The 12,462-nt window shown below is 45.1% G+C and overlaps 1 protein-coding gene across 2 annotated transcripts in view; it reads right to left on the reverse strand.

Moving 5' to 3' along the window:
• Positions 1 to 11,773, reverse strand: part of LOC122939969 (glutathione S-transferase kappa 1-like) — a 33,536-nt gene extending 21,763 nt beyond the window's left edge. The window contains exons 1-4 of one of the 2 annotated variants that reach the window (XM_044296215.1): positions 11,616 to 11,773; positions 8,994 to 9,075; positions 3,494 to 3,622; positions 780 to 880 (exon numbers count right to left, since the gene is read on the reverse strand). In XM_044296215.1, the coding sequence (XP_044152150.1) occupies positions 780 to 880; positions 3,494 to 3,622; positions 8,994 to 9,075; positions 11,616 to 11,684 (381 nt within the window). In that variant the 5' untranslated portion in view covers positions 11,685 to 11,773. The remainder of the gene's footprint in view (positions 1 to 779; positions 881 to 3,493; positions 3,623 to 8,993; positions 9,076 to 11,615) is intronic. The other variant, XM_044296214.1, reaches the window with a different exon arrangement.
• Between the last annotated feature and the right edge of the window lie 689 nt (positions 11,774 to 12,462).

Raw genomic sequence — 12,462 nt, forward strand, 5'->3', positions numbered from 1 at the left:
TAAAAATGAAAAATCGCATCACTGAAAATTCGTTAAAAATATGTTTAACATAAGGTAAAAACTTGATTTAAAGGCAACCTGTCATCAACTTTATGCTGCCCATGCTGACAGCAGCATTAAGTAGAGACAGGTGAGTCGATTTCAGCGGTCTGTCAACATCACAATCATTGCAGACTGGGCCTGGAAAAGAGTCCCGGCCTCCTGAGAAGAGTCCTGGTTATTCATAAATTCCTGCCCACCTGCTGATGACTGACAGTCTGCTACTTAGTTTTCTCCTTTTCTCTCCAGGAAAAAACTGCCAATCATCATCAGCAGACGGGCGGGAGAGCAGGAGATTAGGAATAACCAGGACTCTTCTCAGGTAGATTTGACTCTTTTCAAGGCCTGGGCTGCAATGATTATGATGCTGGTTACTTACTTTTGTCTCATGAATGACACACCGCTGACATCAGCATCTCTGTCACTAATTTATGCTAGCCTCAGTGAGGTCAGCATAAAGTTGATGACAGTTTCCCTTTAAAAAATAGGTCATTTTCTTATGACACATTCCCTTTAAAGTCATAATTCCATGGCTTTACATGGATACCACTAAAAGGATATACTGGATACACTGGTGGCTCTTGGCCATTTGTTTCTTGTGTGGACTACCATATTTGCCATCAGTTCAACCAACAGAAATCATTGGACTCTTAACGGAAAAAATGCAACAAAAAGTGAATAAAAGTAATTTGAATACTTCCTAATGGACAGAATACTACAGCACATGACGGAGCACCAACCTCAGACCAGATTCGCAGCCACAACTCCCGAGACACTGACTCAAGGAACTCTGGATGTGACATCTGAACAGCCGTCACAAACCGCATGGCTGAAAGACTTCCTAAAAAATTGATCCAAATCATTCAAGAACAGAATTGTACAAGATTTGAATGGAATGCAGCAGTGCTACATACAGTACTGTACCAATATGGGATCATGTAAATGTATTGTGATATTTACTAAATCGCTCAGTCTTTTATATCTACAGTCAATACACTCTGCTGCCCACAGCATATTAGACTGTTTCCAGATGATAATCTCACATCTTAAAGGGGTTCTGCAGTTTGTTTTAACTGATGATCTATCCTCTGGATAGATCATCAGCATCTGATCAGTGGGGGTCCGACACCCAGGACCCCCGCTGATCAGCTGTTCGAGAAGACAGCAGCGCTCCAGCAGCGCCGCGGCCTTCTCACTGTTTACCGCAGGCCCAGTGACTTCACAACTAGTATCAACTGGCCTGGGCGCAGCTAAGCTCCATTCAACTGGCCTGGGCGCAGCTAAGCTCCATTCAACTGGCCTGGCCGCTGCCTTCTCAAACAGCTGATCAGCGGGGGTCAGATGTTGATGATCTATTCAGAGGATAGATCATCAGTTAAAGCAAACTGCAGAACCCCTTTAAATTGCACCATTAGTTAAAGAGAACCTCAAACATGGCAGATAGATATGATTTAAATTCTCGTTAGTGGAAGTCTGGGCACTGGAAGTTGGGACCCTTACCACTAAATAACTAGAATGAAGGGACTGCAACTCTGCAGGTCACCATGTCCCTTCAGCTTCTCTGGGCTATTTAGGACATGTGAAGACGGGTCATAGACTCGAATTAGAATCTGTGGCCCATCTTTTCCTCTCCTAAAATGCACAGTCGTTACTGCCGTTTCACAGCCAGAGAGAGGTGGCTACCACTCACCAGTGTTGGATCTCGAATATATGTTCAGAAAACTTAGAAAGTAATGCAATATGTCCCTACTGCCCTAATAATAGTTTATGTATTTTTGTTACACTTTAACCCCCCTAAAATGCACCTTTCCCTGTGCGCTTAAAATCCACTTCTCTGTACACTGCTGACTGCTCAGCGGTGTACGGAGAAGACATTTTATGAATGGGGCCGCAGCGCATGGAGTACGGGCAGGAACTCGTATTGCTGCCTGCCCGTGCCCCCAGGAGGTTTACTAACTCCTGGCATAGCACATGGGTACTGTGTACCCATGGACTATGCCAGGATTAACTGAGCGGAGCGGGCTCCTGCTTCACTAAGCTATGAGTCCTGCATGTCAGCTCTTAGGCAAAGGCATGAGCCAGCTCCGCTTAGCTAGTCCTGGCATAGTACATGGGTACAGGATACCCATGTGCTATGCAAAGAGTTAGTAAATCTAGTAAATCTCGGGCAGGCAGCAATATGAGTTCCTGCCCGTACTCCATGCGCTGCGGCCCCATTCATATAATGTGTTCTCCGTACACTGCTGAGCAGTCAGCGGTGTACAGAGAAGTGGATTTTAAGCACACAGGGAAAGGTGCGCTTTACGGGGACAAAAGTATAATAAAAATACAAAATAAGTTAAACTATATTACAAAAACTATTAGGGCATTAGGGACACGGTCACAAAAAAAAATATACAAAAGTTTTTTTTACTCTTTAAATGGATATTTGGCACAAGTAAATCTATAGGTCCTATAGAGTATTACATTCTACTGTAATTCTAAAAACTTTCCTGCAGAATTCATGGTAGAAATCCAAGACTGAGCCTTAGATTTTGGATGTAGTTGTACATGCCACGGATCCACACAAGGATTTAGCCACTTTCAAGGTGGCTAATTTGTAACTGCACAGAATCTGTGTCAAGAAGCGACATGCCACTTTTTTCCCCCCATGATGCAGACTTCATATCTGTGCGTGAAAAAAATACACTCTGTAAGGCCTCTTTCACACGACCGTATGGCTTTTTCAGTGTTTTGCGGGCCATTTTTTCCAGATCCGTTGTTCCGTTTTTTGTTTCCGTTGTGTTTCTGTTCCGGTTCCTATTTTCCGTTCCGTTTTTCCATATGGCCTATACAGTATACAGTAATTACATAGAAAAAATTGGGCTGAGCATAACATTTTCAATAGAAGGTTCCGCAAAAAACGGAACGGATACGGAAGACATACGGATGTGTTCCGTTTTTTTGGCGGACCCATTGACTTGAATGGAGCCACGGACTGCTATTTGTGGACAAGAACAGGACAAGACTCAAAATCTAGTGGAACGGAATTGCGGACATACGGAAACGGAATGCTCAGTTTTTTTTTGCGGACCCATTGAAATGAATGGTTCTGTATACGGAACGCAATAAACGGCCCGTATACGGAACGCAAAACACGTTAGTGTGAACGTGCCCTAAAGGCTACAGGATTTTAGATTTTAAATGGCTAGAGGGACACAGTGGGGGTCTAAACGGTGGGGCACTTTGCGATCACAAGACGGTCCCACAGAGTTGAATAAAGTGGAAGTGCGCATATGTGACCGTCACTCCATTCAAATGGGGCTCACGTTCTTGTGAATTGGATAGCGATAAGTGTCTGATCAGCAGGGGCCCTTGGTAATCAGATACTCATCCGCTATCCACAATTAATCCAAAAAGAGCCTTTATATTTTGAATTGCACTGCTGATTCATCATGACAAATTTCAGACTAACCTTTCTTAATGACAACATTAAAGAAATCACTTGGTTGATGTAAAGGAACTTGATAAAACTCAGACAGCTTTTCCAAGTCCTTTACTATGTAGGAACCCCTCTTTGGAACCATGGCAGGAGGCGGGATACCTGTTTGAGACAATAGACATTTTTGGTATTTTATCTTCACTGATTTACATTACCATCATATTTTAGATTGCAAAGACGCCAATGCCTCTGCTGACTGGGCAATCCCATGCAACAGGTCGGATCAACATCTGAATGGTAATATTTTCCCCTCAACATCCCTCTGAAGCCCTGCAACAATCAGTTTGAAGAAATTCTCATCCTCCAAAAACCTGCATAAATGTAAGTGAAAAAACACCTTGAAAACTACAAAATATAAACTGCTGGTGGAGCTTGGTCAATGATCACACAACCTAGCTGGTGCACCCTTTCTTTAGGCTCTGCAGCAAGGTATATGTTGAAGAAGAGTCACATTAATACTGGGTGGCATCTCCTCTTGTTGCGATACACAATGCCACTCTGGCAAGGTAATGGTCATACAGATCCTGGATATCCACCTGTGGAAAGTCATTCCAGTCTCTTACAACTTGGAGCCGGAGTTCAGCCAAGGTGTTTTTTGGGAGATCCGTCACCCCATCCAGTCCCAGATGTTCTCAACGGGGGCAATGGAGCTGACAAGGGAAGTTGCTGGATACCCTGAAGAGCAAGTTGTGTGGTGCGGGCAGTGTGTGGGCTAGCGTTATCTTGTTGGAATACCAAGTCTCATGCAGGCGTCCGTGGAACATGGTCCGTGAGATACCGGACTGGAATTGCAGGAGCGCACAGCATCATTGGTTGCTAGGACGCCGTGCGCTCCAGCAAAGCCAGTCCCGTATCTCACGTACCGTGTTCCACAGACGTCTGCATGAGGCTTAACTGAGTCGAAAAAGACAATAGGATTTGTTCAATGATGTCCTGGACATATTGAAAGTTGGTCTATGTTCCTTCTGATAACATCACATAGGCATGACCATGGTAGCTAATGACGCCCCAACACCATGACACCTAGTGTTGGTCCTGTGTGTCTCCGCACTAAGCATGATGGTTGTAGGTACTCTCCAGACCTCCAACGAAGTCTGAGGCGGCTATCAATGGCAAACAATAGTGTTAAGTAATAAAAGCCTGGTACTAATGATGGCCGCAGAAGAGTTTGCAGGAGGCCGTAGACGTAACAGAGATGTTCATTTAATAATTTATTTTTGTACATATGGAAAGTTCGTACAGTGAACATAATGAGAACAGTCTTGCTACATCTGCACTAGGTTTACTTCTTATCAGAGATGGAGTTTAGCCTATTCTAACTTGATGTACTGTATGCTCTTGCAAATGTGTACTGACAGATGGAATTACAGCAAAACCGAACTAGTACAAGTACAGTCAGGTCCATAAATATTGGGACATCGACACAATTCTAACATTTTTGGCTTTATACACCACCACATTGGATTTGTGCTTTAACTGCAGACTGTCAGATTTAATTTGAGGGTATTTACATCCAAATCAGGTGAACGGTGTAGGAATTACAACAGTTTGCATATGTGCCTCCCACTTGTTAAGGGACCAAAAGTAATGGGACAATTGGCTTCTCAGCTGTTCCATGGCCAGGTGTGTGTTATTCCCTCATTATCCCAATTTCAATGAGCAGATAAAAGGTCCAGAGCTCATTTCCAGTGTGCTATTTGCATTTGGAATCTGTTGCTGTCAACTCTCAAGATGAGATCCAAAGAGCTGTCACTATCAGTGAAGCAAGCCACCATTAGGCTGAAAAAACAAAACAAACCCATCAGAGAGATAGCACATTAGGCGTGGTCAAAACAACTGTTTGGAACATTCTTAAAAAGAAGGAACGCATCGGTGAGCTCATCAACACCAAAAGACCCGGAAGACCACGGAAAACAATTGTGGTGGCTGACCGAAGAATTCTTTCCCTTAGAAGAAAACTCCCTTCACAACAGTTGGCCAGATCAAGAACACTCTTCAGGAGGTAGGTGCATGTGTGTCAAAGTCAACAATCAAGAGAAGACTTCACCAGAGTGAATACAGAGGATTCACCACAAGATGTAAACCATTGGTGAGCCTCAAAAACAGGAAGGCCAGATTAGAGTTTGCCAAACGACATCTAAAAAAGCCTTCACAGTTCTGGAACATTCTATGGACAGATGAGACCAAGATCAACTTGTACCAGAGTGATGGGAAGAGAAGAGTATGGAGAAGGAAAGGAACTGCTCATGATCCTAAGCATACCACCTCATCAGTGAAGCATGGTGGTGGTAAAGTCACGGCGTGGGCATGTATGGCTGCCAATGGATCTGGTTCTCTTGTATTTATTGATGATGTCACTGCTGACAAAAGCAGCAGGATGAATTCTGAAGTGTTTCGGGCAATATTATCTGCTCATATTCAGCCAAATGCTTCAGAACTTATTGGACGGCGCTTCACAGTGCAGATGGACAATTACCCAAAGCATACTGCAAAAGCAACCAAAGCGTTTTTTAAGGGAAAGAAGTGGAATGTTATGCAATGGCCAAGTCAATCACATGACCTGAATCCGAATGAGCATGCATTTCACTTGCTTAAGACAAACCTTAATGGAAAATGCCTCAAGAACAAGCAGGAACTGAAGACAGTTGCAGTAGAGGCCTGGCAGAGCATCACCAGGGATGAAACCCAGCGTCTGGTGATGTCTATGCGTTCCAGACTTCAGGCTGTAATTGACTGCAAAGGATTTGCAACCAAGTATTAAAAAGTGAAAGTTTGATTTATGATTATTATTCTGTCCCATTACTTTTAGTCCCTTAACAAGTGGGGGGACACATATGCAAACTGTTGTAATTCCTACACCGTTCACCTAATTTGGATGTAAATACCCTCAAATTACAGCTGACAGTCTGCAGTTAAAGCACATCTTGTCCGTTTCATTTCAAATCCATTGTGGTGGTGTATAGAGCCAAAAATGTTAGAATTGTGTCGATGTCCCAATATTTATGGACCTGGCTGTATATCTGCTGATAATGGAAAATTGTTCCGAGCACTCCTAAAATGAAAAGACAAAAGATTTTCCATTCTTGTCAAAGTCCAGAAAAATTCTAGATACAGTACTTCATTCTGGTTACACTATTAAATGGACTTTGATTTGTACACAGTAACCTTGGCGTTAGTGCAATAGGCACTTGGCTACAGATACAGCTGATCGCAAAGATATAAAGCTGGAATAACTAGAGTATGCTACTTCTAGTGATACATATATTTTCCCTACATGCCGGCCATACAAATCCATGACCCCCCATCCCATGTAATTCATGGATGTGATGAGTGGCATGGCAGGAGCTCCTTTAGCATAGTCAGAGGAAGATTCAGCTCTATTTGACTAGCATGTGGAAATAAAAAAATAGGGCATGCGGACAGGGGTTGTTGATGTGACACAACCCCTAGTGCCACTTTAAAGAGGACCTTTCACTGGTCCTAATTTTACAATGTTATTACCTGACAGTGTAGGGCTTTATTAGGAGATGTCAGGGCGCTTTTTCACATTGGCTGCTCCGTTCCCACGCTGTGCCCCCCGTTCACTTTTGCTGTGCTGTTTGCTAATTAGCAGCATCGGTACAGGGAGGAGGAGACGGACATGTTTTTCAAGGGGCGTCTCCTTCTCCCAACCTGTAGTGCGGTCCAATCGCAGCGGAGAGTGTCACAGCCGGGGAGAAAAAAAAAAGCTCATCTTCAGCCTGGCTGTGACACTCTCCGCTGTGATTGGACCGCGCTACAGGTTGGGAGAAGGAGACGCCCCTTGAAAAACATGGCCGTCTCCTCCTCCCTGTACCGATGCTGCTAATTAGCATACAGCACAGCAAAAGTGAACTGGGGGGGCACAGTGGCAGAACGGAGCAGCCAATGTGAAAAAGAAAAAGCGCCCTGACATCTCCTAATAAAGCCCTACACTGTCAGGTAACAATATTGTAAATTAGGACCAGTGAAAGGCCCTCTTTAGGAGCGTCTGCACACAGCTGTATTATAGTTTCCTGCATGAGCAGCATATTTGTTGTCCAGGATTAGGGATCGACCGATTATCGGTATCAGGATTTTGACCGTTATCGGCATCTATTTTGCCGATATTCCGATAACGTATGGGGAACACAGATAGCGCTGCTGTCAGCGCTCTCCGTGTTCCCTCAGAAGCACAGGGGAGAAGGAAGCAGTGTCTCCCTCCCCCTGTGATGCTGCTGCCGCTACCGCCGATGAAGAGACAGATGGGAAGAGGAGGGGAGGGGCTGTGGCCACTGCGCCACCAATGATGTTAACTTACTCACTCATTCAAATTGAACAGGAGGTGGGAGCTGGCTGCAGAATCACATTGCCGTCTCCTGACCTCTATGAGCTGTAGCTGCGATCCGCGGAAGTTAACCCCTCAGGTGCCGCGGATCGCAGCTACCGCTCATAGAGGTCGGGAGCCGACTATGTAATTCTGCAGCCAGCTCCCGCCTCCTGTTTATGAATAAATGAGAGATTTATCTTCATTGGTGGCGCAGTGCTCCCCCCAAGTCTCCCAGTATTAATCATTGGTGGCGCAGTGCGCACCCCCACCCCCCTATTAAAAACATTGGTGGCGCAGTGCGCCCCCTAGTATTAATCATTGCTGGCAGTGGCCACAGGGTCCCCTCTCCCCTCCTCCTCCGATCGGAGCCCCAGCAGTGTAACCCTGGGGCTCCGATCGGTTACCATGGCAGCCAGGACGCTATTGAAGCCCTGGCTGCCATGGTAAACTCCATGCTGCTGTGTGCACAAAGCACAGAGCAGTAGGGACAGTGTGAGATCCTATTCACCCTGATAAATCTATCAGGGTAAATAGGAAAAGGGTTCTAGTCCCTAAGGGGCTAAAAGTTAGTAAAAAAAAAACAAAAAAAAAAAAACACCAAAATATTAAGTATAAATGAAAAAGAAAGATTTATAAAAAAAAAAAAAAAAAATACACATTAACAATAAACATATTCCTTTTTTTAGCAGATGTGTGTAGGAATTTTTTTTTTTCAAAAATAAAAATTCACAGAATATCGGTATAAATTATCGGCTATCGGCCTGAAAGTTCACAAATTATCGGTATCGGCCCTAAAAAATCTATATCAGTCGATCCCTATCCAGGATGGAACCTGATTTTATCCTGAGAGATCAGAAAAGGCTTTGCTGATCCTACAGGACAGGATGCCTTACTACAGCTCATACATAAAGCCATAATAAGGCCACCAGACTGCTGCTGACAGTCTATAAGGGACGATAACATTGATGGCCTATCCTAAGGACCTTTAGGAACACTGCACAATACTGTAGCACAATAATTGAGAGGTTTTGCCTGGTACTGCAGCATATCCCATTCAATCAAATGCTATACCCCTGAGTACAAAGCACAGCAGCTGGTACAGATGAACTGCTGCCCCTGCTCTCTAAATGCTACAGTTTTACATACCAGATGCATGCATTATTCCTCCAAGGAACCCAGGGCGTAAATGAATGTCTATGTTCCATAAGTTCTTATATCGTAACAGTATCTGGAAGAAAAATGAAAAAATCTGGGTAATTCCATGAAATAAGAGGTAACTGCAAATCCTGGAGATGCCCATCAAATTGTTCTGACCATTTCAAACACCCTCTCCTGCATTGGTGACGTGCCAGTACACGGGATCACCGCAGCCAATCACTTAACTCAGCTGTGCTGTGACATGTACTGCTGAGACCAGTGATCGGCTTCAGTAGCATGTTACTGCTGCAGCCAAAAATATGACATCATGGCTGCAGTGGCAAGTCAGGATCAGACTGATGGTGCTGGAGCGGTGGGAGTTTGGACGCGGTCAGTAATTTTTTTAATTCTAATATCTTCCCATCTTTGCACAAGACATCCGGAGCACCAGATCTTCAACGCCCTGCTCCTCCTGCGACTCCGCCTTTCCTATTGATTGACAGGGCTAGGCATCTCACTGGCCCTGTAATCGAGCACCTGCACATTGCTCGCAGGATCAGCGCATGTTTAGAGAATCTGCATTGACTGTTTAAGCAGCGCAGATGCCTACTGCACATGTGCTGATGACAAGTATATCATGCAATATATCATACATATTTTAAAAACACAGCATTCTGAAGCTTTTGCCGCCTTTTTTCTGGCATTTTGACATCTCCTTCCTCATAGGAAAAGAACGGCAGATTCACACAGTTCTTATGAAAATACTGCACCGAGCAGTGCCGCAAGAGAAGATGCTCTGCTGTTACAGCCAGAGCAGCAACTGTTAGGTCCCTTGCAGACGAGCGTTCCTCCCGCAGCGAGTCCGCATCGAAGCTCCCGGCACTGACCTAGTCACATAGCATTATATTGATTTATGATGCTATGTAACCCTTACAGTTCTGGAATGTATTCTATTATGCCAGTGTAATCCAAAACATTCCAGAACTGTAAGGGTTACATAGCATCATAAATCAATATAATGCTATGTGACCCCCGGCAGCACTGGGAGCAGCGATGTGGACTCGCTGCGGGAGGAACGCTCGTCTGCAAGGGGCCTTAATGCGCCACTACACTTCCGTATGAATCAATTCGCTCCTAACACTGAAGTAAATGAGTGTACCTCGGGGCCCTGAAGGGGTGTCAGGGTTACAGATATGGATGACCTACAGTATCCTCAGGATAAGTTATCAATATCAGATTGTGGGGGTCCAACCCTCTGTACCCCCTCGGACAGCTGATTGAACAAGTCACGGTGCTTGTGCGAGTGCTGCGTCCTGTTCAAGGTTTATCTGCACACCGTCCACTTTGTAGCAGCGATGAAGTTCAATTACATCTTTCTCTCCCATTCATGCGAACGCCTGTAATTCCGCTGCACCGCTACAACTAGGGGAATGGGAGGCAGGTCAGCTTTAAAGAGGAGGCAGCGCTCGAATGAGTGCTACGGCCCCTGAGTCAGACCCCCACCAATCTGATACTGATGAGCTATGCTGAGGATAGATCATCAATATCTGTACCCCTGACAACCCTGTGAAATGTTACTCATTCACTGTATATAGAGCTGACATTTTACAAACATCATTATTGCTTGTTGTCTCCAATGGGGCTCACATTCTAAGGTCCCTATCAGAGTATGGGAAGCCGGAGGAAACCCACAAAAACATGGGGAGAACATACAAACTCCATGCAGATGTTGTCCTTGGTCGGATTCTAACCTAGGACCCCAGCGCTGCTGCCAGGGACCTCTGCTAACCACTGAGCGACCGCGCTAAATCTCCGGAGATCAATTTGTAGGCAATGAAACGTTGCAATGGTTTATCTGTGATGTACTCTCCAAGATTATTATCCATTTATTACAGTGCTCCTTTGTTCCTTGGAGTGTGTCATATATATGTGTTTCTTTAGATACTTTCTCACACCATGCTTAATGACGACATCTAATGACTTAAAGGGTTTATACCATCAGAATTTCTGTTATGTAGCTGACTGACAGCGATGTGCTTATGTCAGCACTACATACCAGTGTTTTATACATTTCTACCTGCAGCCGTTCTGCTAAAGTACACACTTTTACAATAAGCTAGGTGCTATGTGGGTGTAGATTCAGCACCTAGAGGCTCGAAAAAACTAACCATGTATCCTGCCCAGGTCCTCCGTTCTGCCCGCCCCGCTCCTCTTGATTGAAGTCCAAGTTGAGGAAATCCCGTGCCTGCGCCGTCCACTTCTGTATTCGGCGCAGGTGCAGCGAGTGAAGGAAGCGCTCCTGGTGCCGGCTTCCTCACTGCGCCTGCGCCGACTACATCACTACTGCACCAATTTTCTGCTCCTTTTGATTCATACAAGTTTCACAGCCCACCATGACACCAGGAAGTGACTGCACAGAACAATACAGAACACACCACGTGCTGCCCTTTACAATGCTCTAAATCAGGCATCCTCAAACTGCGGCCCTCCAGCTGTTGCAAAACTACAACTTCCAGCATGCCCGAACAGCTTACAGCTATCAGCCTACAGCAGGGCATTGTGGGAGTTATAGTTTTTCAACAGCTGGAGGGCCGTAGGTTGAGCATGCCTGCTCTAAATATATCCTCTCACCTCAAACCCCAGCCAGGCATAGGGGGAGACCACATCATAGAACAGCTCAAGAACCTTTCGTTTAGACATGTCTGCTGCCTTCACACTCCAAGGAGCATTGTGGGAACAGAGCAGAAGTCTACTCCCTCCTCCTGTATTTGGCTGACCTTCTCAGCAGGCTGTAGATCGTGAAGACTGTTACCGCCATCTGCTGTTAGCTTTAATTATTGCACTTAGCTGCAAACAGTCAATGGCTACTGGGCTGGCGCTGCTGATTTTAAAAGGGGTTAATAACTACTGTGGGAGCTGAAAGAGGGGAATAAATAACTACTGTGAAGAAGGGACTGAAAAGGGTTAATAAATACCGTGAATGGGGGACTGCTGAAAGGGGTTTAATAAATACTGTGAAGGGGGACTGATGAAAGGGGTTAATAACTACTGTGAAGGGCCTTCACAGTAATTATTAACCCCTTATAGCAGTCCCCCATCCACAGTATTTATTAACCCCTTTCAGTCCCTTCTTCACAGTAGTTATTTATTCCCCCCTTTCAGCTCCCACAGTAGTCATAAACCCCTTTCAGCAGTCCCCCATTCGCAGTATTTATTAATACCTGTCCCCGGTATGATGTCCTCTTTTCCAGGGTATGGTGTCCTTCTTTTTGGGGTTCTGCAAGTGGCCACCCTATCCGTAGTGCTTCCTTGCCTTCCATTCAAGTAAATGGGTCCACATCCGTGATGCTGTGAGCAGAGGGCCAGTGCCCCCTATATTGCAGAATCGGCTGTTTGCAGGCCATAATAAAAGGGCAACGGCCATGTGCATGAGGCCTTAAAAATACAGCTGTGTGAATAGAGCCACAGACTGCAATGG

This window comes from Bufo gargarizans, chromosome 6 (genome assembly GCF_014858855.1).
Source record: "Bufo gargarizans isolate SCDJY-AF-19 chromosome 6, ASM1485885v1, whole genome shotgun sequence".
Classification (NCBI taxonomy): Eukaryota; Metazoa; Chordata; class Amphibia; order Anura; family Bufonidae; genus Bufo; species Bufo gargarizans.